The 25,235-nt window shown below is 45.7% G+C and overlaps 1 protein-coding gene and 1 non-coding gene across 4 annotated transcripts; both read right to left on the reverse strand.

The window, feature by feature from the left end:
• Nucleotides 1-73: 73 nt before the first annotated feature.
• Nucleotides 74-2,412, reverse strand: HSD17B10 (hydroxysteroid 17-beta dehydrogenase 10). 3 transcript variants are annotated; one of them, XM_065900935.1, is made up of 6 exons: nucleotides 2,373-2,412; nucleotides 1,849-2,013; nucleotides 1,058-1,222; nucleotides 801-929; nucleotides 613-721; nucleotides 74-413 (listed from the first exon to the last, which is right to left on the reverse strand). In XM_065900935.1, the coding sequence occupies exons 1-6, from the start codon at nucleotides 2,397-2,399 to the stop codon at nucleotides 223-225; spliced, it is 786 nt and encodes a 261-aa protein (XP_065757007.1). In that variant the 5' UTR covers nucleotides 2,400-2,412; the 3' UTR covers nucleotides 74-222. The 3 variants fall into 3 exon arrangements, with proteins under 3 accessions (XP_065757007.1, XP_065757006.1, XP_065757008.1); XM_065900934.1 differs by having other exon boundaries at nucleotides 2,277-2,412; XM_065900936.1 differs by having other exon boundaries at nucleotides 223-413; nucleotides 640-721; nucleotides 2,373-2,399.
• An 11,329-nt stretch (nucleotides 2,413-13,741) lies between these two features.
• On the reverse strand, nucleotides 13,742-13,814 carry TRNAE-UUC (transfer RNA glutamic acid (anticodon UUC)). Its single transcript has one exon. It is a non-coding gene; the product is annotated as a tRNA-Glu (tRNA).
• Nucleotides 13,815-25,235: the final 11,421 nt, after the last annotated feature.

The following is a 25,235-nucleotide window of genomic DNA, read 5'->3' on the forward strand; positions in this document are numbered from 1 at the left end:
CAACCCTGTCAGAGTCTTCACCCATTCACCTTTCTTCCCCATGCCAGTTCCCCCAGCACACAGTGCTGCTCGCTCCCCTGTGAGAAAGAGACTTTATTAGGCACGAAGGGTGACTGGTGGGCAGAGGTTACAAAATGGCTACTGGGCTTCCTCCCAAGCTGGAGTAGAGTACTCCAGGAAGAGGAGGGACAGAGGAGCCTGTGTTTTCTCTGCCTTCCCCCTTCAAGGCTGCATGCGGATGGCCCCATCCAGCCGGATGACCTCTCCATTGAGGAATGGGTTCTCGATGATGGCCTGTACCAGATGAGCATACTCAGCAGAGTCACCCAGTCGGCTGGGGAAGGGCACCTGGCTGGCCAGGAAGTTGCGCACTTTATCTGGGAGGGTGGTCAACAGCGGAGTGCCAAATAGGCCTAGACAAGACAACCAGAGTCAGAGACCCACCCTCGCTTTCATATTTACCTGGTCCCTCCTCACCTTAACCCTACTTGTGGTGCTTCCCTATGCCCAGAGATAGAAGGCTGCTGCTGTTTAGATGGTAAATACCTTCCCCTCTCAATTGCCCACAGATCCCATCCAATCCCAGGTGTGGCAGGGAGGGGATATGTCTACCTGGAGCAATGGTCATCACCCGGATGCCCATGGGAGCCAGATCCCGAGCAATGGGCAGTGTCATGCCCACTATGCCCCCCTTGGAAGCAGAGTATGCAGCTTGTCCAACCTGGAGAAGGAGTGTAGGTCACAGGGGGAAGGGGCCCCAACAAGTCACCAAGGCACAAGCCTTGCCCCTACTCACACACCTGGCCCTCAAAGGCAGCTACACTGGCTGTGTTGATGATGACCCCACGTTGGCCTCCCTGGTCTGGTTCATTCTGGCCCATCTCACCAGCTACCAGGCGGATCACATTGAAGGTGCCTATGAGATTCACCTGGAGGACCAGTAGAGACATGGTGTAGGACCTAAAGCAGAAGCAGTCTTTTGTCCCCTAAAAGCTTTGGGGACACCCACAGCCAGATACTTCTTACTACTACCCCTGGAGAACCTCTAAGGCCTTACATTGAGAACTCGCTGAAAGTCCTCCAAGGTATGGGCCTGGCTCTTCTTTAAGTTGTATGTCTTGCTGGCCACTGCAATGCCTGCACAGTTGACTGCCACATCCACACGGCCAAACTTTTCTTTTGCTAGAGTCAGGGCTGCTTGCACGTCCTTCTCTGAGGTCACCTTCAAAGGGAGAAGTGGAGAAGGTATTCATCTCCCATCACACACATACCACTAAATCTTGAGGAGGGGAGGGCAAGGCAGGTTCACTCTTTGAGTGACAAGAGAATTGTGTAAGCAAGGGAGAGGCCAGGTGAAAGAAAACTCGAGAGTGGGACAAAGGTGAAAATGTTAGGTAATACAGAGCAGTGTTTCAAAACATTTTTGAAATCCATACCCTCTTCTGATAAATTCACATACCCCTGGAGATTCTCAACTGCTGTGGATCAGAGAAGTTTTGAGAATTATTGATATGAAGATAAACTAGCTTTTTTGTACCCGTACCTGCTAAGATAATTTCGTCAAGCTTTACTTCCTGTAGTTTGTTTCATGAAAAGTTTTTTGACTTTGTAAATATAAAATTACAGGGCACAATATGCATTTTCAAACTATACATACTTCTTTGAGGAGATTCTGATATGGCCAATTCCCAACCCCTCCGTTGTGAAACCCAGCTTTAGAAATTCCTTACTGCAGGCGTTTTGAAAATGGCTCAGGCCAAAAGGGAAAAGGAGATGGGTCCACTGCCCACATAGACGGTACCCTTATGAAAAGGGACCCCATGGGAGAGGTGAGGTAATCCCACTTACGTCCGCTGGGGCAAAGGCGCAGTTCTTCCCTAACTTCTTGGCCTGGGTCTCCCCATCCGAGTTGGGCAGGTCGAGAAGTACAGCAGTGGCCCCCTGCCCCAGCAGTCGCTCCGCCGTGGCCAAGCCGAGGCCCGAGGCTCCACCGGTTATTACGGCGACCAGACCCTGTGAAGAGGGGCACGGTCAACAACTATACTGTACAGACCACCCCCACCCTTGCATCTGCCCATTTTCCAGGCTTCTGCGAGGGAGGCTCCTGGTCACCCCTGCGGTTTGACCCAGATGTGCCTCCTCACTTTAACGATGGGACCTCTGGGTGTCTCATCCCCCAGAAGCCCATCCAGACACCCCGCATGCACGTGCCCCAGAGAGTTGACCTTCACCTCCCGAGGCCAACCGCCGCAATAGCAGGCCTCGATAAGAGTAACCCTTTCTGCCAGCACCGATCTCTCCCCCCTAGTTCTACGGCCGCGCCGTGCCAGCAGGTGCAGCGGGGCAAGAAGCAGGGACGAAGACCCGGTTACCTTCACGCTCCGACACGCAGCAGCCATCTTGCGCTGGCCTCTCTACAAGCAGGACTGCCGGGCGCTCGCTGGTTGGCCGAGGCAGAGCCGCGGGGCGGGGCCGGCGAGGCTGGCTGTCCGCGGCTAAGGACAAACGGCGAGTGCCGGCGGCTAGCGTCCAAGACCCGAGAGCAGGCCTGGGCAAGGTCCCGGCCGAGAGTTATTTCACCCGGGGGAGAAAACAACGAGTAGCAGCATCGCACCACCACAACCTCCGGCCTTTGGGCAGACGGCCAGCTCCGCTGCGGGGAGGGGGACAGGAGATTGAGCGTGTGTACCTTACTCCTCGGAAAAAGCCTCCATTTAACATTCATATGTTTATATCTGAGAGACTCCTATATGCCAGGCTCTGTGAGGGGCACTGGGGATAACCAGAGGAATAATAAAAGGTTCATGCCTTACGAGAGGGAAGTTGGAAAAAGTTCAATTGGAAAAAGAGATAATTACAGTACAGACACACGAAGGAAGGGACAAAGAACCAGATTCTAGAACCCAGACATGGATATCCAAAGATGGAGATTCTGAGAGCCATGTACAGAGAAACATGTCGAGGAAGAGATTGAGAGGAACAGAGATGACCGACAGATTCTCAGAGATAGGATGTGGGGAGCCATTAAGAGAGAAGCTAGGAGACAGACATTCTGAGACAGCTGCTGAGAAGCACAAACCCAAATAGGCATAAACAGAGAAGCCAAAAACATCTTTCATCAGGTCAGCCTTTGCTACTGTCTTCTTTGTCTAACCTATTTTAAACCCCAAAGCCCAGATCAGATTAGAAACATTTCAGATTGGACCTCAACGAGAGACTGTCATTTAAGACCCAGAACATCCTAGAACATCTTTTAACCAGTATCCCAATTAGAATCCTGAGCCCACCTAATCTACCTAATCTGATTTCTTTCTATGGAAGTATACTTCTCCCCAAACCAAGGTCTTCAGACCATAACCTTAGTCTACATTTTCAGCCTCATTCGGTTGTATGTTTAATCTATCTGAAGTATCTCCCTTTGTGTTTTCCCATCCAGGAAGACTTCCCTCTGGGCCTCCTAAATGTTGACCACCGCCATACTCATGGACACTACACCATATTCATCAAAGGATTTAATACCAGATTCACAATCTTTCTAACAACATGAAGCCCCCCAGCAGTCTATAGCACTCTTCACTGAGCCCAGTATGCTCCAACCACAGTGCCCTCTTTGTGTTCTTCTTTGTTTTGTTTTTTAATTTTTATTGGAGTATAGTTGATTTACAATGTTGCATTAGTTTCAGGTGTACAGCAAAGTGAATCAGTTATACATATACATATATCCACTGTTTTTTTAGATTCTTTTCTCGTATTGGCCATTACAGAGTATTGAGTAGAGCTCCCTGTGCTATACAGTAGGTTCTTATTATTTATCTATTTTATATATAGTAAGTAGTGTGTATATGTTAATCCCAATCTCCCAATTTATCCCTCCCCCCTGTGTTATCTTTGAATTAGCTATTCCCTCTGTTTGGAATGCTCGCCCCCGATCTTTGCATGACTGTATTTGTTGCTGTTGTTGTTGTTTGGTCATTCAGAGCTAAGCTTAAATGTCACCTCCCCTCCCGGAACTCTCAAGCTGTAAACCACCTAGTTACTATCCCATTGGCTTGGAAGATGTCATCAAGAGGACGTGACCTCTGATTGACCACAGAGCTGGACCCAGGCATTGGGAGACTCCTTACCCCCTCCTCTGTCCTTGGAATATATCCACCATTCCCACAGGTGGAGCTGTTTTAAGGATGCAGCCTTGAAAGAGTAAGGTGTTGAGACCATCTGGACTGAATACATGACTGAACCCCCTTAACGCCTCTATATAAACTTTTAAGATTCTGGCAGGTGGGTGTGGAGATCTACTTGCCTTTCGGCCACCCAAAACAAACCTTGGAAGTTCCCTTGCTCATTAAATCTGCCACCTACCAATGCGGAGTGGTCTGCCTCTTTCTTCAGTTTCTCCTTGCCCTCCCTGTTCAGGGGCCAGTTTTTGAATCAACACATTGCATGTTTGAATTCTCTGCATAGCACTTACAGGCCCATCATCTTTTTTCCGAACTTGGGGCCAGATATGCTTTGGAATTCAGAATTTTTTCAATTTTAGAAAGGAAGACATGTACCCTATATTACATAACTCTATATACCGCATATACTCTATATTACATAACTACTTAGAAAGGTCTGGAGCATCACTTATAATTGAACATTAATTTCTAGAGTCAAAAGTATGAAAATTCACACTGAGTGAATCAAGACTACAAATAACCTCATGCTACTTCAGATCAGGTTTTGTCACCTAACGAGTTTGGGCTCCAAAGTATGAAAAAACAACCTATACTTTTCAGAACTTTTGGCATTGTGGAATTGTGCCTCAGAGGCTTTTGAGTCTTGTCTAACCTGGCCTCGTCTGTGTGTGTATTTGTGTTGTTCTCCCTGTGCTGGAAGGTAAACCCCATGGCAGCAGGGTCTTGTCCTGCTGGTTTACCTCTTGGCTACCTAATGCCAAGAACACTGCCTAGCGTGTACTAGACACTCAATGCGAATGAAGGAATGAATCAATCAATCGATCAGCCAATCTTGGAAGAATTTGCTGGCCCAACTTCATGATTCTTTCATCTGCTCAGCTCCAGGGACCTTCACCTCCTCTCTACTTTAACCACCTCTGTCTAAACCGCATTATTAACCTTGTCATGCCCTGGAATGACTCCCCCACATCTACACACCACTGTCTCTCACTCGGACCGTGTTCTCCCAGTCACCTCAGGTCTCCTCCTCTCCACCACTTCTTTTATCTCCTTGAACCCTGTTCATCTGTGGGCCTTTCTATTTTCTCCAGCCCAGCAGCCTCTTCCTACTTTTCTTCTGGACAGTGTAGACCCTCTCTCATTCCTCCTCTCTCTTTACCATTCTCACCAGTGCCCTCAACCCATTTACCCCTTGGCATTCTACCAATTCACCTCCTTGACTTTTCAACAAAGGCTCTGAAGCCAGAGGTCTGGGTTTGAATCTCAGCTTCATCATTTACTAGCTGGATGACCTTGGGCAAGCTACTTTACTGTTGTGCCTCATTATCCTCTTCCATAAAATGAGTGTAATCAAAGCACCTCCTTTGTAGGGTTGTTAGGAATAAATGAGTTAACAACTACATAAGGAAAAGAAAAAGGTACTTAAAACAGTACAGGGCCTTTAGGAAGAGCTATGTAAATGTTAGCTACTGTTACTCTTCAGAGCAGTGTCTCTTAGCCTTTTTTATGCTAAGAACACTTCTGGCAATCTGGTGAAGTCTAAGGAACCCCTTCCCAGAATAATGCATGCATGAGATAAATAAAGATTACAAAAGAAATACTATTACCAAAATAAGAAAGACATCTGTAATGTAGTTATATAAGTGCTTCTTTATTAATACATTAAATACCAAACTCTATCAACAGGTCTAGTGACTACCATGATTTCAAATAGTGATGTAATTTTGAGAGATCTGCAACAGCCATGATATGCTATGAAAATCTGATTTCTATTGGTGACAAAGCCACAGGTACTGCTAATACTACTGTAGTTCGTTACCCACATGCCCTAGAAGGACATACTATATATCTGTTGGTGATAGTGAAAATAAAGATGCAATTCCCACTCCCACCTCCAAGTCCATGGGCTCCTTGAATTCTCTCTACAGACTCTGAAAGAGCTGTGGACCCTGGGTTAAGAACTACTGCATTTAAAGCAAACAGAGGCTATTGGGTGAACACTTCCTCTCTTTTCACCTCCAACCTTGTCTCTACCCACACTCTTCTTTCCTTGGGTCTCAGGGAAGAGAGGTCCTGTCTGAGGCTTGCCCTTCCCACTGGGCTCTGGATCCCAACCCCTCCCACTTCCTTGGGGATTTGTGCCATTGAGCGTCCCCTCTCTTATTGTTCGCGCCTCTGTCTGAAGATAATTAGAAAATAGGGAACAGGACTTCCCTGGTGGTCCAGTGGTTAAGACTCCACGCTTCCACTGCAGGGGCATGGGCTCGATCCCTGGTCGGGGAGCTAAGATCCCACATGCTGCACCACATGGCGCCGCCAAAAAAAAAAAAAAAAAAAAAGGAAACAGAGCAAACTCAACTTTTGCACACACTCATCAGTTAGGGTGCATGAGGGCCAGAGGTGAGCAAAGAGTCATGTCAGGGACACCAGAACCAGCAACATCCAGCATTACCCAGGGGGTATTAGCTCTACCAGGAGGTGAGCGAAGAACAACGGTGGTCTTCACTCCTGGGAGATAAAAACCACAGGATAACCCATTTAACCCTCGTGGGTGCCTGCAGTTATCCCTGCAAAGGCAGAGCTGCACTAGCTCCGACTCTGAGGTGACATTGGCAAATATAAAGGCCCCCAGCTGATGAGTATGGAGAGCATCTGAAGGTGTGCCTGTAATTTCCGAGTGAGTTAGGGCACAATTCAAATGAATGGTTTAAATTCTGAAGGAGTGTGTGGGATGTGAGAATGACTGTGATGTTTACCTGAGAGCATGCTGAGGACCCATGCTAGCTGAATGTTTATCATTTGAATAAATGGGTCTGATGTCTAAATGAGCCTGTTTGATGCCAGCCTAAGGTCATGATGACTTTACCTTTGCCCAAATCAATGGTCATTGTTCAACCTTTGTGTAATCAGGACTTTCTGGCTGCATCTGACATGGTTGATCACTTCCCCCTCCTAGAAACCACCCCTTGGCTTCCATGACACCTCACTTTCCTGGTTCCTCCTGCTTCTTCTTGGCCTTCTGCCTGAGCTTATCCATCTCCTGGTTTCAATATTGCCTCTCTGCTGAAGACTTCCTAATCTCCAGGCTTACCTTTTCCACCAAATTTCAGAATGAGATAGCCAATTATTTGCTGGCCCCCTACACCAGATGTCCCTTAGGCACCTCCAACACATGTCCTAAACTAAACTCAGTCCTTGCCTCCAACATCTGTTCTATCTCAGTTGGTAGCAATACCATCTTTCCAGACTCCAAAGCTGGACGCTGGGAATGATGCCCTCTTCACTCCATCTAATCAATTGCCAAATCCTGTTGATCTAACTCCTACATACGTCTTAAATCTGGCACTTCCTCTCTCCCATCTTCCTACTATCACTGTCCAAAATCTCTTGCCTGTACTATTATAACTAGTGAGATCCTACTGTTGTCACTCTTGAAAGGATCCTCCAAGAAGCCAGAAGAAACCTCTTCCTAAAACTAAAATTTTATTATGTTACCCCCCTCCTTGCTTTAAACCCTTTGAGTGGTTCTCCCCCACTTTTAGGGCTCTCCATAAGTTGCTGCATTCTGACTGTCTGACTTCAGCCTGTATAACACTGTACTTTCCAGCAGTGACAAGTGACTTGATACCCCCCACAGTAGTGCTGCCAGATGAGATACAAGATGCTCAGTAATGAAATTTGAATTTCACATAAACAAAAAATAATTTTTAGCATAAGTATCTCCCATGCAATATTTGGGACATACATATACTAATATTATTTGTTAATAATTAAAATTATTTGTTATTTATCTGAAATTCATATCTGAGTGGGAATCCTCTATTTTTAGTTGCTAAATATGGCACCCCTACCCCACAGATAACCTCCAGGATGGTGAGATATTCCTCTTCAGGCTCCCACGGCTCTCTATGCCCACCTCTGAACCAATACAGTACTTACCCTCCTGAGAGATCAGGGATGTATTCTTATCTCTTTATCCTTCATTTGCCATACAGGGCCTGGCGCAGAACAGACGGCAGTTTGCTGAGTGAATTAATGCATATGTGTGACATCCCAATAAACCTGCATCATTTGGTGGAATCGATATGTTGTGATCAGTACACAGCATCAGTTCCACTTGTAGCTACCTTCCCTTCACAGACTTGGAAGAATTACCTCATGGTTTACATATCCACCCAGCAGGCGAGCTAAAAAGCTGGGAGTCATCTGCAGGCTTAGTGAAGCCATTACATGACCAGTTGGGTTTGTTTTTTGTTTGTTTGGAGGGGAGGAGTGGGAGGGAGACAACAGTATTCTGGCAATATGGAGGTCGAGGAAGGCAAAGAGGACGGGAGCAAGGGAGGAAGTGGGGAAGGAAGGGAAAGGGATGTGGGCAGCCGGTGGGAAGGCAGGAAAGCGAGCAAGTACGCATGAAGAACCAGGAGAACCAGGAGCCAGCTGGCGCCGGAGCGAGCAGTGACAGCCGCCGCCCGCAGGGGGCGGGAGCCGGGAGGAGGGAGGCTCCGGCAAGGCGGGTGGAAGCGTTCTTCTCCCTCCGGGCTCCTCATCATCCCTCCTCCAGGCGGCGCGGAACACCCCCGCCCCACTCCTGGTCAGAGGCGAACACAGGGGCTGGCCCTCTCAGGGCCTCCCAGCTCTCCGCTAAGGACTTAGACTAGTTTCTCCAACAACTCTGCCGGCCCCCAAATCCCCTCCGCGCCCGCCCGGGTCGAGTTAGGAAAGACTCGGAACAGAATAAACGGTGTGAGGGAGATGCGTCAGCCCGGGCGGGGCGGCAGTGCCAGTGAAATCCCCGCCAGTGTGACTGGGCGACACCCAGAAGTGGGGGGCCCGCGGGGGCAGGGGTGCCCATTCCGGGTGCGAGACTTTAGAGGCCCTGTCTGTGATAAGTCTTGACCATGCACCCACTGAAGGGGCAGCTGGAGGCTGTGGGATCTGGGTCGAGTCTTCTTCGTCTTCCGGCCTCAGTTTCCTCCGCAATCAAGTGGGAATACAAATACTCGCTTTATCCTAGTGTATCATGTCTGGTATAAAAGGTGTCAGTCAGTAGTAACTCGTGCTTAGTGCTTGTGCCCTCCACCCTAGGCCACCTGCGCCATGTGAGACTGTCCCATTGGCGGGGATATGGGACACAATGGGGGAGACCCTGATCCGTAGGCACAGGTAGCCCAAAGGTGGCTCAGGCCCCCAAAGAGACTGGCGAAGGGGCTCGTTAGGAGGGAACCCAAAGAGTCCAGCGAAGGGGATCGGCAGGGGACAAGTTCCCCTTTTATTTCTGCCACTCCCAGGTGGGGAAGAAGAGTCGCCTGCTCTGGAACCAAGTATTGGAGGGCGATGTACAGGCTGCACCCACTCTAAGCAAGTGAACAGATTCAATATGCTTGTTACTCACTCATTCTTTTTCTTTATTAGAGGGGTTGCTAGCTAGCTAAACGGAAGGATTCACACTAAGATTCCAATACGGGGCTGTCCTATAGTCCTGACTGAGTGTGGGAAGACCGGACCCAGGGAGAGGAAGGAGGGCGGCAGGGGGCTCGGAGGTGGACAAGTATAGCTTCGCCACCACTCACTCAGCCCATCTTCCCTTCTGGAGCGGTGCACAGCATCTGCGCATGCGCTATCCCCCCCCCGCCCTCCAGCGTCGAGCTGGCCTCCGTGGAGGTGCTGTCCGTGCATGCGCGGCCCGCTCATGTGCTCCCAGTGGGGTCGGAGAGTCCCTTGAGGAGCTGGAGGTGCGATTGAGGGGAGGATTGCGGCCCAACTCATAGGGGGTGGCTGTTAGGAGATGTGGACAAAGCGGCGTGTGACAGCGACAGGTCACAGACAGAGGAGGAGGAGAAGTGCGGCCGCTCTGGGCGGTTTAGGCAGGCGCAGAGCCCTCAGGGGTAGACAGGCACTAGTGGTTGCTCCTTTCTCCCGGATTGCAATTTGCGGGCCCCTGGGGAGGCAGAAAACCAGAAGACGGAAGGGGGTGGGTGTGTTAGACCCGGAGGAAAGCCCTCTCGATCCCGTCCTCACATCTCCATGCCCTAGAAGGGACTCAATCTTAGGTCCAGTGGACCCCAGATCATCCCCCCGAGGAAAAGCTAAATTTGGACAGTAACCGCGCCGGACCCCACCCCCAGTCTTTCGGCCAGTTCCAGGGGCTCACACCACGCGCTGGGGGACTTTGAGTTGAAAAGGGGGTCCCTGGGGCAGGGCAGGGTTGAAAATTGCTGTGGAGTCGTCTCTGTGGCCTAGGAAAACCGCTGCTTCCTCACTGGCCACTGAGGTCGAGGAAGATCCCAGATACGACCAGCCAGCGCCTAGAGGAGTGACTTCAGACCACCGATCAGGCAGTGAAGACTGAAGGAGATTCAAATGGCCCAGTGGGAGACTGGGTTAATGACTCTGACCTCTGACCCCCAGACCCCTGTAAGGAAAGGGAAGGAAGCCTTCGGCTGCTCCAGCTGCAGGTGTGAAGTCACCGAGGCTCCAGGGACCTTGAAGCCTGATGCTTATGAATGAGGATCCCTAGGCCCGGTCACACTATTTATCACTTATATATGACGTTATATATGGTGTTGTGTGTGTTGTCGTGAGGACTAACAGAGTAAATACACTCAAAGTGAGTGTATTTACTCTGTTAGTCCTCACAACAACGCTATGAGGTAGGGATTACAATCATCCCCAGTTTACAGATGAAGAGAGTGCTGAGAAGTTAAGCCACTTTCCAAAGTCACATAACTAGTAAGGAGCAAAGCAGGACTTGAAACTCAAGGCAGTCTGGCTCCAGAGTCTGCACTCCTAAGAGCACAAGCTATAGGCTCTGGGTAAGAGGCCAGATAATAGAGACCCAGTAAAAGGTCAAGTTTGGAACTCGTTTCCTGGGCACCTTCTCTCACACTATTGTGCTTCTCTCACACCATTTCAGTCTTCGTAACAATCCTGTGAAGAAGGAATTGCTTGGTAACGGAGAAAAAGAGAGGTTCCATATCCTGCCCCAGATTACACAGATAGTAGTTGGACCAAGTTGATGAAGCAACTTTTTTTTTTTTAATGAAACACCTTTTCATTTATTTACTACATATTTTTGGTTGCATTGGGTCTTTGTTGCTGTGTGTGGGCTTTCTCTATTTGCGTCAAGAGGGGGCTACTCTTTGTTGTGGTGCGCGGGCTTCTCATTGCGGTGGCTTCTCTTGTGGAGCGCGGGCTCTAGGCACGCAGGCTTCAGTAGTTGTGGCATGTGGGCTCAGTAGTTGTGGTGCACAGGCTTAGTTGCTCCGTGGCATGTGGGATCTTCCTGGACCAGGGATCAAACCCATGTCCCCTGCAATGGCAGGCAGATTCTTTCTTTCTTTCTTTAATTAATTAATTTATTTATGGCTGCGTTGGGTCTTCGTTGCTGCGCGCGGGCTTTCTTCTAGTTGCAGTGAGCGGAGGCTACTTTATGTTGCAGTGCATGGGCTTCTTGTGGTGGCTTCTCTTGTTGAGGAGCACGGGCTGCACGGGCTTCAGTAGTTGTGGCACATGGGCTCAGTAGTTGTGGCTCACGGGCATAGTTGCTCCATGGCACGTGGGATCTTCCCGGACCAGGGCTCAAACGTGTGTCCCCTGCATTGGCAGGCGGATTCTTAACCACTGCACCACCAGGGAAATCCTGATGAAGAAACTTGATTCAGGTAACAAGTTAACCAAGACAAATTATGAGACTAAAATCTAGGTCTCCTGTCTCACAATCTTGGGGTCTGTATGGTCAGACCACTGAAGATGGCTGTTCTCTTGCTCTCTGTACGTCCCCTGCTCGACCAGTGCCTGCTTCACCTATCCCCTACTCACATGACTGATCATCCTACATACTTGCCCCAGGCCCCAGATACTGACGAATGTTCTTATCAGTGGGGCAATGAGGGGCATGCTCCTCTGCTAGTTTCCCTGGTAACCGATGAGCCAACCTGACGTCAATTCCCCCTATAACTGGCAATCTCCCCTTCCCCCGGAGCAAAGATTGCAGCTATGTCCTGCCCGCCATCCGCAGCACACGGGACCTTGCTTCAGACATGTAAGATCCCCCCATCCATTAAACCACTGATGTCCCTGTTTCAGACTCTGGGCTCTTTCTTCAGTCTTGAAGCTGGGCAAGCACAGGGCTTATAGGTCTGCGGGGTGCAGCCCAACAGGGTCTTTTTACTATATTCATTTTAACAAACATTTATTTGTTCATTCAGCAAATGTTTGTTGTGCCTGTCATTCTTGGAGACACTTAGGATTCAGCAGTGAACAAAACAGACGTGGTCTCTGTCCCTGAGTCTCTGAGGGAGGGTGACGGTGGAGAGTGTCAAAGATCAACAAAGTTGGACTTTAGTTAAAGCAGTGAAAACAGATTTTGTTCAGTAACTACTGACAGTAGGGGAAAGAGCTGAGCTCCGTTCCAATTTGTGCAGGGTGTTTTAAAGGGAGAATGAGAGAGGAGGGAGGAGGAGGAAGCAGGGGCTCAAGTAGAGTGAGGGAAAGTGAAAAATTACAAAAAGCAGGTAAGAGGGTTGGTCAGTGTAAGAGCAATTATGTTGCTCAAAAACTAGGTTCGCCTCTTGGTGGGTGTCAAGCCAAAAGATACAACCAAGTCAAAGAGCAGGAGAAGGAAGGATTTATTACTTGCAGCAAATAAGGAGAACACCGGGGATTTTTTCCAAAGCGGTATCTCCCCGAACAGCAAAATTGGGGAAGTTTTAAGCTAAGGGTGCATGCATATTCATGAAGGGGATTGGGCCGTGTATGCATACACATGGAGGGGCTTGATCAGAGGAGATTTCAGCATAGAATTGGGGCAAAGGTTGTCAGAGTCCAAGCTATAGTTGAAGTCATGACGTCAGCAAAGGTCAGCATCATCATCCTTTAGGTTCCAGTTGACCTGGTGGTTGAGCACTCGAGGGGGTTTGAATTCTGCAAAACAGCTCAAGAAGGTGCTTCAGGCTAATCTTTACCCTTGAAACAGAACTGGGAGTCTTTACAACTGATTTATTATCTTTGCTATTATTACTTCTCTTGCCTTACAACAGTTTGTTCTTTTGTTCCCTTAAGATCATTATTACTGAGACTTGTTCAAGGGCAAGCATTGTGGCCAGGCTTAGATCACAAAATGGTTTAGGCCTAAAATGGCTTCTCTCTCTCTTTTTTTTTTATTGAAGTATAGTTGATTTACAATGTTGTGTTAGTTTCCGGTGTACAGCAAAGTGATTCAGTTATACATACATATATATATTTTTCATATTCTTTTCCATTATGGTTTATTACAGAATATTGACTATAGCTCCCTGTGCTATACAGTAGGACCTGTTGTTTATCCATCCTATATATAATAGTTTGCATCTGCTAATCCCAAACTCCTAGTCCTTCCTTCCCCCACCTCTCCTCCCCCTTGGCAACCACAAGTCTGTTCTCTACATCTGTGAGTCTGTTTCTGTTTCATAGATAAGTTCATTTGTGTCATATTTTAGATTCCACATATAAGTGATATCACATGGTATTTGTCTTTCTCTCGCTCTCTCTTTTTTTGGCATGCCGCATGGCTCGAGGGATCTTAATTCCCCGACCAGGGATTGAACCTGGGCCCTCGGCAGTGAAAGTGCCGAGTCCTAACCACTGGACTGCCAGGGAATTCCCTGTCTTTCTCTTTCTTGATTTACTTCACTTAGTATGATAATCTCTAGGTCCATCCATGTTGCTGCAAATGGCATTATTTCATTCTTTTTTATGGCTGAGTAATATTCCATTGTATACATATACCACATCTTTTTTGTCCATTCATCTGTAGATGGACATTTACGTTGCTTCCATGTCTTGGCAATAGTAAATAGTGCTGCTATTTCTCTGAATATATGCCCAGGAGTGGGATTACTGGATCATATGGCATCTCTTTTTAGTTTTTTGTTTTTTGAGTGAAAGCAGATTTATTCAGGGAAATACATACTCCATAGACAGAGTAGGCCATCTCAGAAGGTGAGAGCTCTTTTTGGTTTTCTAAGGAACCTCCATATTTTCCATAGTGGCTGCACAAATTTACATTCCCACCAACAGTGTAAGAGGGTTCCCTTTTCTCCACCCTCTTCAGCATTTGTTATTTGTAGACCTTTTAACAATGGCCATTCTGACTGGTGTGATGAAATGGCTTCTTTTTTTAATAGTTTTTTATTTTTATTAATTATTTGTTTATTTATTTATTTTGGCTGCATTCGGTCTTCATTGCTGTGCACGGGCTTTCTCTAGTTGAGAAAATGTATTTTATTTTGCTTTAAAAATGTTTATATCTTTCTGTTGTATAGCTATTTTATTATCTTCTTTTCAAATGTGCAGAAAAGTAAAGAATAGTATAAAACACCCCAGTTTTTTTTTAACATCTTTATTGCAGTATAATTGCTTTACAATGGTGTGTTAGTTTCTGCTGTATAACAAAGTGAATCAGCTATACGTATACATATATCCCCATATCCCCTCTCTCTTGCATCTCCCTCCCACCCTCCCTATCCCACCCCTCTAGGTGGTCACAAAGCACTGAGCTGATCTCCCTGTGCTATGTGGCTGCTTCCCACTAGCTATTTTACATTTGGTAGAAAACACCCCCAGTTTCATCAAACCTTCACATTTTGTCATAGTTAGTTCAGATTTGGCTTTTAATTTTTTATCTATTTAATTTTATTATTTTTCCTTTTGGCCATGCCCCTCGGCTTGCGTGATCTCAGTTCCCCGACTAGGGATTGAACGGCACTGAAAGCACAGAATCCTAACCACTGGACCACCAGGGAACTCCCCAGATTTGGTTTTTTAAAGAGAGCATTAACAGTACAGTTGAATCCCCCTCAGCAATTCCCCAGGCGCATCCCCTTCTTCCCCCAGTGACCACTGTCCTGAATTAGGAATTTTTCATGTCCATGTATGTCTCATTATTTTGCAAACATGATATAGTCTTTTTTTTTTTTTTGGCTGTACTGCGCAGCTTGCAGGATTTTAGTTCCCCGAACAGGGATCGAACCTGTGCCGCCTGTAGTGGAAGCTCAGAGTCCTAACCACTAGATCACCAGGGAATTCCTGATATAGTCTTGTTTTGCATGAGTGGTATTAACACTGTGTGGCCCCTATGCTGGTCGTGCAGCTCTAGATATTCCCTACATCTCCACAGAGCTCTCTAGCACCCAAAGAACTTTAGGGTCCAATATTTCCTGTGCTCCTCACACAAGCCTCTTAAGAAGGCAGAACAAGTGTTATGATCCCCAATTCGACTCAAGAGGAAACAAAGATCCAGAGTGAAGGGCCAAGACCACAAAGGGGCAGAGGTCCAGGCTCACTGCAGGCTTTCCCAGCTCAGTGCGGTTTCCACTACTCAGTTGCCATGAGGGTCGTATCAACGCAATAAGTATGAACGACTGGAGAACAAGCCAGTGAGAGGGAGAGGAGAGGAGCGTGGAGACAAGGGTAGGAAGGAGGAAAAAATAAAAGGGCAGAGCCGGTGGCGAGAGCTGTATGGCTTTAAATCTACCAGTGGCTCTCAACCTTGACCACTCTTTGGGATCGCCTGGGGAGCTTCAAGAAACACTGATGCTTGGAACCCTCCCCCAGAGATTCTAATGTAACCGGCCTGCCAGGCGTCCTGAGCAGCAGGATGTTGAAAAGCTCTCCAGCTGATTTTTTAATGTATAGCCTAGGTGAGGACAATTGACTAAGCAAAGCAATTTGTCAGGCAGTGAATTGGTTGAGGGGGTGGTACTGAAAGGCTGGCTTGTTAACCTTAATAAGATCTTAGACCTCAAAGCCTGGCTTGATAATACAATGTAAATAAGGTATTGAGATCTTAGCCCTAGAGTCTATGGACAGAAATGGGCTAAAATGAAATAGGTGATATAAACCGGTTTCCTCAGTGATGTTCATACTAGTCTTAGATTATTTTGTTCAGTTATCAGGGCTTTAACTTGAAGGAAGGGAAGACCAGCAATTTTCAGAATGAATACCCCCACAGAGTATTAGAATTCGTCAAACATTCTCTAAGTACTTCCTTTGTTCAGGGTCTGTGCTATAGGGAAGTAAGAGAGATGGAAAAATCACAATCCTTGCCCTCCAGAAGCTCAGACTAACTGGCAACCCAGACAAATATACGACAATTAACACAATGTGCTGAGTGTTAGAAATAAGTCCAAAGTGTGAGAGAACAGAGGGCAGAGAATACCTAACTCTACATCAGGGAGACTAGCAGAGGGGCTCAGAGTAGGCTTCACAGGAGTGCTGCATGGGCTGGGTCTTGAAGGATGAGTAGGAGTTGGTTAAGTGTGTGGTTGAGGCTGGGGATTTGGAAGAGCATTGCAAAGGCTGAGGCATAAGTGCAGCTGCAGGAGGGCAAATAGTTTGGTATGGTACAAGCACAGGGAATAAATATGTGGTGGGGGAGAACTTTATCCTGTAGGCAGCAGGAAATCATCAAATGGAGGAGTGTGCGGAGAAAAGCAAGGTCCTTATGGAGGCGAGGGCATCTAAATTAGGTCTTGCAATATGAGCAGAAATTCAACAGGCAGGGATGTGGGATGGAGAAGAAGGTTTCCCAAGTCGGGGTGGGAGTGGGACGGGGAATAGTGTGAGGAAAGGTGTGGAGGCAGGAACGAGCCTGACGTGTGTCAGGTGCATTGAGGGAATCCATAATCTGGTAGGCATGATCACAATCATCTGGGGTGTCGTTTAAAAATGTCAATGCCTGGGCTCCACTAACCCACTTCCCTAGAGATTCTGATTTATATGGTCTGGGGTGGGGGTGGGGCCCAGGCCTCAGTATTTTTTTAAAAATCCCTGTGATCCTAATACACAGTTGGGCTTGAAAGCCACAGCTGTAGGGAAGTTGTTGAGGACATGGGTAGGAAGGTAGGCTAGAGCCAGATACTTGTGATGATAAATGAGCTAACGTTTATTGAAAGTTAACTATGCACCAGGCACTCCATTAGTCCATTTTATCCTCATAACCCTATGAGGATAGGTACTATTATCCTGTGTTGCAGGTGAAGAAAGAATAATTTGACCAAAGTAAGTGGCAGGCAATCTGGCTTCAAAGCATATCCTAGAAGGATTTGTATTCCAGGCCAAAGAGCTTGGGTTTTCTTCTGTAACCATCTTTATTAGTTTAGTGAGTATCTGCCCAGAATACCTTTATGCATGTACAAACAAGTATGAATACATATTTCCCGTTTCTTACACAAAAGGTAGCATACTAGATACACTGTTTTGCATCTTGCTTTATTAACCATATATCCTGGAAATCTTTACAAATCAATACATAGAGAACTTTCTCATTCTCTTTTTACAGTTCCTGAGCATTTCTTTGTGTGTATGTACCATAATTTACTTATTCTTGAGTTGTCCTCTGTTTCTAACTATCAAAATGCTGTCATGAATAATCACATATGCATTGTTTTGTACATTTCCAGAAATGAAATTGCTGGGTCAAGGGGTATATGTGCATTTGTAATTTCAATGAATACTGCCAAATTTTTCTCCATAGGTCCTGTATTATTTTGCATTCCTACCTGCAGTGTATGACAGTATGTAGGCACATTATTTTTCATGAAATAAGTTTTACTAATCATTTCAAAGGTCAAAAAAATTGAAAATTTTCTAGCAGGACTGATCAAGAGAAAGAAGTGAGAATTCAAATTACTAACACCAGCTATAAAAATTAGGATATCACTACATATCCTACAGATATATGAAGGATAATAAGTAAATACAATAAACAACTTGAACAATTTGATATCTTACATAAAATGGGCAAGTTCCCCAAAAATAAAATGACTAAGATTGACATTAGAAGAAATAGAAACTCTTAATTGTTCTATAACTGTTAAAGAAGTTGGATTCAACAACATTCCCCCACAAAAAACTCTAGGCCCAGATGGCTTCACCAGTGAATGCTATCTAACAGTTAAGGAGGAAATATCAATCCTCCATGGTTATTTACAGAAAATGGAGAATAAGGGGATATATCTTACCTCATTTTATTTCAGCTTACTGTGACCAAAACTTGATTGTCTATACCTTCTCATGTTCATTTGGAGAGCTGTGTTTTTCAAGGAATTTACCTATTTTAATCTAAATTGTGAAATTTATTTGCATAAAATTGTTCATAACCATGTTTTAATACTTGCAATGTCTATAAGATCTGTAGTGAGGTCCTTTTTTAAAAAAATATTTATTTATCTATTATTATGTTTTTGGCCACACTGCACAGCATGCAGGATCTTAGCTCTCTGACCAGGGATCGAACCTGTGCCCCCTGCACTGGAAGCATGGAGTTTTAACCACTGGACTGCCAGGGCGGTCCCCTGTAGGGATGTCCTTTTTATTCCCAATATTTGTCATTAATATCTTCTCTCTTTATTCTTGATTAGTTTTTCTAGGTCTTTATCAATTTTTTTTATTTTTTAATTTATTTTATTTTTGGCTGTGTTGGGTCTTTGTTGCTTTGCGTGGGCTTTCTCTAGTTGCGGCGAGCAGGGGCTACTCTTCGTTGAGGTGCGCGGGCTTCTCATTGCAGTGGCTTCTCTTGTTGCGGAGCATGGGCTCTAGGCACCCGGGCTTCAGTAGTTGTGGCACGTGGGCTCAGTAGTTGTGGCTTGCGGTCTCTAGAGCACAGGCTCAGTAGTTGTGGCACACGGGCTTAGTTGCTCTGTGGCATGTGGGATCTTCCCAGACCAGGGCTTGAACCTGTGTCGCCTGCACTGGTAGGCGGATTCTTAACCACTGCACCACCAGGGAAGCCCTTATCAATTTTTAAAATAAGTTTTCTAACAACCAACTCTTGGTTATTAGTATATATTTTTGTACATTTGTTTTCTATGTGTTTGTTTTCTGTACTTCCTTTTTTTTTTTTTTGCTACTGCCTTGGAATTTCAGGCTTTTCTTTTCCCAACATATGCACTCAAGATTATAAAAATTTCTTTAAGGACCGCTTTGGCTGTACCCCCTAGTTTTCTAATTTCTAATTTGATTTCTACATCGACCCTTCTGTTATTTAGTGATGTACTACTTAATTTCCCAGCAGTTCTGGATTTTCTAGTTATCATATTGTTATTTATGATATCACATATTTCTACTATGATCAGAGAATGTGCTCTGAATTATTTCAATACTTTAAAATTTATTAAGCTTACTCTATAGCTCTGGATATGGCTAATTTTGGTAAATGTTCTATATGCATTTCAAAAAGTTTATTCTGTTTTCATTGGCTCTGGTGTCCTGTATATGTCAAATTTTTCTTTTAAAGGTGGGTGTTTTTCTTCTTTTAATTTTATTTATTTTTTGGCTGTGCTGGGTCTTCATTGCTGCATGTGGGCTTTCTCTAGTTGAGGCGAGCGGTGGCTTCTCTTGCTGTGGAGCACGGGCCCTAGGCTCACGGGCTTCAGTAGTTGTGGCATGTGGGCTCAGTAGTTGTGGCTCGCGGGCTCTAGAGCGCAGGCTCAGTAGTTGTGGCACACGGGCTTAGCTGCTCCGCGGCATGTGGGATCTTCCTGGACCAGGGCTTGAACCCATGTCCCCTGCATTGGCAGGCAGATTCTTAACCACTGCGCCATCAGGGAAGTCCCTATGTCAATTATTAATAGTTGTTCAGGTATTTTATTCCTTCCAGATTCATGGAGTGGAACTGGAGATGTTTGGGTCTAAGTTCTTTTTTTTTTTTTTTTTTTTCTGGTACGCGGGCTTCTCACTGTTGTGGCCTCTCCCGTTGCGGAGCACAGGCTCCGGACGCGCAGGCTCAGAGGCCGTGGCTCACGGGCCCAGCCGCTGCGCGGCATGTGGGATCTTCCCGGACCGGGGCACGAACCCGTGTCCCCTGCATCGGCAGGCAGACTCTCAACCACTGCGCCACCAGGGAAGCCCTAAGTTCTTATTTTTTATATTGAAGTATAGTTGATGTACAATGTAAGTTTCAGGTGTACAACATAGTGATTCAAAAATTTTAAAGGTTATACCCCATTTATAGTTATTATAAAATATTGGCTACATTCCCTGTGCTGTACAATATATCCTTGTAGCTTATTTATTTTATACATAGTAGTTTCTACCTCTTAATCCCCTACCCCTCTCTTGCCACCCCTTCCCTCTATCCACTGGTAACCACTAGTTTGTTCTCTGTATCTGTGAGTCTGTTTCTTTTTTGTTATATTTACTAGTTGTTTTATTTTTTAGATTCCACATGTAAGTGATATCATACGGTATTTGTCTTTCTTTGTCTGACATTTCACTTCATAATACCCTCCAAGTCTCTCCATGTTGTTGCAAATGGCAGAATTTCATTCTTTTTTATGGCTGAGTAGTATTCCATTGTATATATGTACCACATCTTCTTTATCCATTCATCTGTTGATGGACACTTAGATTGCTTCCATATCTTGGCTATTGCAAATAATGCTGCTATGAACATTGGGGTGCATGTATCTTTTCTAATTAGTGTTTTTGCTTTTTTTTTCAGTTAAATACCCAGGAGTGGAATTGCTGAGTCATGTGATAGTTCTATTTTTGTTTTTTTGAGAAAGCTCCATGCTGTTTTCCATAATGGCTGCACCAATTTATATTCCCAACAACAGTGTACAAGGTTTCCCTTTTCTCTACATCCTAACCAACATTTGTTATTTGTGGTTTGTTTTTGATGATAGCCATTCTGACAGGTGTGAGGTGAAATCTCATTGTGGTTTTGATTTGCATGTCTCTAATGACTAACAATGTCGAGCATTTTTTCGTGTTTTTGGATGCACTCCTACTTCCAGAGGTACCTGATACTGTTAATTTTGGAGTCTTTTGGTGATTCCACTTTCAATATTATGCTGATTTTTATCCTCCCAACTGCTAGTATATAATTTTGCTTTCTCTGGTCTGCTATATCTATTACCACTCATCCATATGCCTCCCACATACCAAAATACATTCCAGAATTTTCTTCTATAATTCTTTTTGTCCTTATGGGTTGAGGCCTTTTTTTTTTTTGTAGGCACAATTTAAAGAATTACTTAAATTTGGAATAGGTGATATGCATTTACTTCAAAAATGAAGATTAAAAGGTGTGCAATGGACGAACTTCCCTGGTGGTCCAGTGGTTAAGACTCTGTGCTCCCAATGCAGGGGTACAGGTCTGATCCCTGGTCAGGGAACTAAGATCCTGTATGCCACACGGTGTGGCAAAAAAAAAAAAAATGGTGTGCAGTGGAAAACTTCCTGCCATCACTGTCCATCTACCCGATGTCCACCTTCCCCAACATTAACATTATTCTTTTTTTTTTTTTTTGCCACAAGGCTTGTGGAATCTTAATTCCCTGACCAGGGATTGAACCTGGGCCCTTGGCACTGAGAGTGTGGAGTCCTAACCACTGGACAACCAGGGTATTCCCTAACATTATTCTTTATTAATAATATTCTAGTGTTTTCATTCTCTCACCACACACACCCTGCCCCAACTCTCTCTCTCTCATAGGGATTTAAAAAAATTTATTAATAGAACTTTCATACATACACAAAGATAAAGAATAATTCTGAAAAGGAGGAACAGTCTGGGTCCTATGAACTGTCAAAACAACCACACTGGAAACACTGGGAATAGAATCCAATGTGAGTAGGAGGAACATAGTGTTAAAGGAAAAAGAAGGTCCAGATAAAAGTGAGGGAGGAGAACAGAAACCCCAATATCTCAGAGAGCAAGTACCCATAGTTTTGAGCTCTTCACAAAAAATAGAAGAGGGAGCTATAGAGCCATGAAGTTAAAAAAGCCATCCTGAACCATGCTTCCCTTCTAAACATTCAAGAAAATTGATTTCATATAAAAGAGAGGAGGTCAAATCCCATATAACGTTATTATAAGAAAAAAGAGGATAAGGAGCAGAATAACATCCCTATGGATAATGAGAGAATGCCAGAAAGACATGCCTACGAAACCAATGAAAATTCCGTACTGGTATTTCCAAATGAGCTAAGAGATTAACAAGTGATACAAGATATGAAAAAGCAGCATAAATCAGAACGTGAAAAATCCAGCAATCAGACTTCCCTGGTGGTGCAGTGGTTAAGAATCCACCTGCCAATGCAGGGGACATGGGCTTGAGCCCTGGTCCGGGAAGATCCCACATGCCGCGGAGCAACTAAGCCCGTGCGCCACAACTACTGAGCCTCCGTGCCACAGCTACTGAAGCCCGCGCACCTAGAGCCCATGCTCCGCAACAAGAGAAGCCACCGCAATGAAGAGTAGCCCCTGCTCGCTGCAACTAGAGAGAGCCCGTGTGCAGCAATGAAGACCCAACGCAACCAAAAGTAAATAAATAAATAAATATTAAAAAAGAGAAAAATTCAGAAATGAAGTGATAGAATTAAAGAATTAGAAACAAAACAAAAACTCGTTTAGAAACAAGACTAAACTAGAAGGAATGTAAGAACAAATAAACACAACAGATAATGGCTTAAGAGAAATAGATGAAAAAGAGGAAAGCTGTTAGGATAAAAAATAAATGAAAAAGGGACTTCCCTGGTGGCGCAGTGGGTAAGAATCCGCCTGCCAGTGCAGGGGACATGGGTTCGAGCCCTGGTCCGGGAAGATCCCACATGCCACAGAGCAACTAAGCCCATGTGCCACAACTACTGAAGCCCGTGTGCCTGGAGCCCGTGCTCCAACAACAGGAGAGGCCACCGCAATGAGAAGCCTGCCTACTGCAACGAAGAGTAGCCCCCCCTCGCCACAACTAGAGAAAGCCTGCGCGTAGCAATGAAGACCTAACGCAGCCAAAAGTAAAATAAATAAATAAATAAATGAAAAGACTTCTGGTTTCAACTTGGACATGTAAGGAACTGAAGAAAAGAAGCTCCCATCCTTACAACAAGAAATAAGTTGGATAGAGAGCAAATTAACAACAGTGTGAACTCATCAGAGAACTGAGATCACAGGACAGATGGTCATCCTGAAATCTGGAGAGAAACTAGTGCCTGCAGGGAGACACAGGACCAGAGCATTTGCTCACCTGGGGCAGAAGCCACTGGAAGCTATATGAGCTGAGAGGAACATTAAACCAGAATTTTTGACAGTTTGCCGGAGGCTGAGTGCAGGCTAGGGAGAGAGTGTGAAGCTTCTGGGGGCTGAAGTGCAGGTTTTTACCTCAGGAACCCCACCAAACTCTCATCGGAAGGATAAGGGAGAATCTGGAGAAAGTTCCCTCCCTGGCCCCATGGCGGGAGGAGGGAGACAGCAGCCACAACACCAGACCACCTACACTGTCCCTTTACCTGCAGGGGACAGAGTAAGGCTTCTAGACTGGCTAAGGGGCAGTGTCCCAGGTGTGAGATCTCTTAGTTCTTTGGGGATCTGTGTCCTAGGGCGCAGGGTCCATGAACTGTTTGGGGCTCTGCTTCTCAGCACGTGAAGACTTTGAGTACTTTGGTCTATATGTCCAGGGTATGAGCCCTCTGAAGTATTTGGAGGTTGCTGACCCACAGTCTGAGGTTCTGAGATGTTTGGGAGTCATTGTCACAGGATGTGAGGTCACTGAGATATTTGTGTTTCTTTGTCTCAGGCTGTGAATTCCTTGGGATGCCTGGGGGTCTGTGTCTGAGAGTGTGAGGTCTCTAGGCTGTATCTCAGGCTGTGAGGCCTCTGAACCCTTTGGGGTTCTACTTCTCAACGTGTGACATCTCACACTTCCTAGCTTATGCAATCTCTGAGCTGATTTGTTTTTGACCATGGCATGAGTTCTCTGAAGTCTTTATGGGTCCATTTCCATGGTTGTGAGGTGTTTGATATTTTGAGGCTTGGCGTTCCTGACTATAAACATCTCTGTATTTTTGAGGTTCTCTCCTTGAATTTGAGGCCACATTGCTGTTCCAAGGTGGTGTTTAGCCATGTGTCAGGTTTCTGAGCCGATTTAGCAATTATGTCCAAAATGTGAGGTCAATAAGCTTTTTAGTCTCTTTGCAGGATGTTAAATGTACAAGTAATTTTGGGAGTCTGTCTTCCAAGTTGTGAAATCTCAAACGCTGATGGGGGCATTTTATCATACGGTGATACTAGGTGTTTAGGGGCTCTGTGTCCCAGGGTGTGAGCAGCTTGAGGGCCTTCGTCTATGTCATGATATCTTTAATCTGTAGTTTATTTTATTTTTTTAATACTTATTTATTTATTTGGCTGTGCTGGGTCTTAGTTTTGGCACGCAGGATCTTCGTTGCCGTGTGCAGGATCTTCAGTCTTGGCATGCGGGATCTTTAGTTGCAGCATGCGAACTCTTAGTGTGGCATGCGAACTCTTAGTTGTGGCATGTGGGATCTAGTTCCCTGACCAGGGATCGAACCCGGACTCCCTGCATTGGGAGCGTGAAGTCTTAGCCACTGGACCACCAGGGAAGTCCCTAATCTATAATTTGATATGTAGAGTCTCAATACCATGGTGTGTGGTATCTGAGTTACTTGTGTCTTTGTTCCACAGAGTGAAATCTCTGAGCTCTTCTGTGTCAGGTGTGAGGTCTCTGGGCTTTTTGGGGATCTGTGTCCTAAGTACGAGGTCTCTAAGTTGTTTGGCATCCTGTTTTCTTTCTTTTTTTTTTTTTCTCTTTTCTTGGCCACGCTGAGCAGCGCGTGAGATCTTAGTTCCCCAACCAGGGTTAGAACCCGTGCCCCCTGCACTGGAAGCGCGGAGTCTTAACCACTGGACCGCCAGGGAATCCCTGGTGTCCTGTTTTCTAGATTGTGAATTCTTCAAGCTGATTGTCCATTTTCTACCTGGGTTTGAGGCCTCTGAGCCCTTTGTGCTTTTGCTATCCAGGGTGTGGGGACTCTAAACTTTTGTGAGACTCTCCCTGATGGTGAGGTTTCGATATTCGGTGGGTCTGTGTCCCTGAGTATGGAGGCTCTGATTTTAAGGTTTTCATTCCTGGTTCCTGTTCAGAGGTATGTTTCAGGCCTCTGAGCTGTGCTGATTTAGTACCTATGTCCAGAATGTGAGGTCACTCAGCTGTCTGGGTTTCTGTTCAAGATGATAGTGCCCAAGCAGTTTGTGGGTCTGTATCCTTGGATGTGTGGCAT

This window comes from Phocoena phocoena, chromosome X (genome assembly GCF_963924675.1).
Source record: "Phocoena phocoena chromosome X, mPhoPho1.1, whole genome shotgun sequence".
NCBI lineage: Eukaryota > Metazoa > Chordata > Mammalia > Artiodactyla > Phocoenidae > Phocoena > Phocoena phocoena.

What these genes read in the sequence shown, in the direction of transcription:
- HSD17B10 (XM_065900934.1), bottom strand. Translation starts at nt 2,399, where the DNA reads ATGGCTGCTGCGTGTCGGAGCGTGAAGGTAACCGGGTCTTCGTCCCTG. An exon ending in ACTTTCAGCGAGTTCTCAAT is followed by an intron (nt 930 to 1,057) that starts GTAAGGCCTTAG and finishes CTGGTCCTCCAG; the next exon opens with GTGAATCTCATAGGCACCTT. An exon ending in TAGCTGCCTTTGAGGGCCAG is followed by an intron (nt 722 to 800) that starts GTGTGTGAGTAG and finishes CTCCTTCTCCAG; the next exon opens with GTTGGACAAGCTGCATACTC.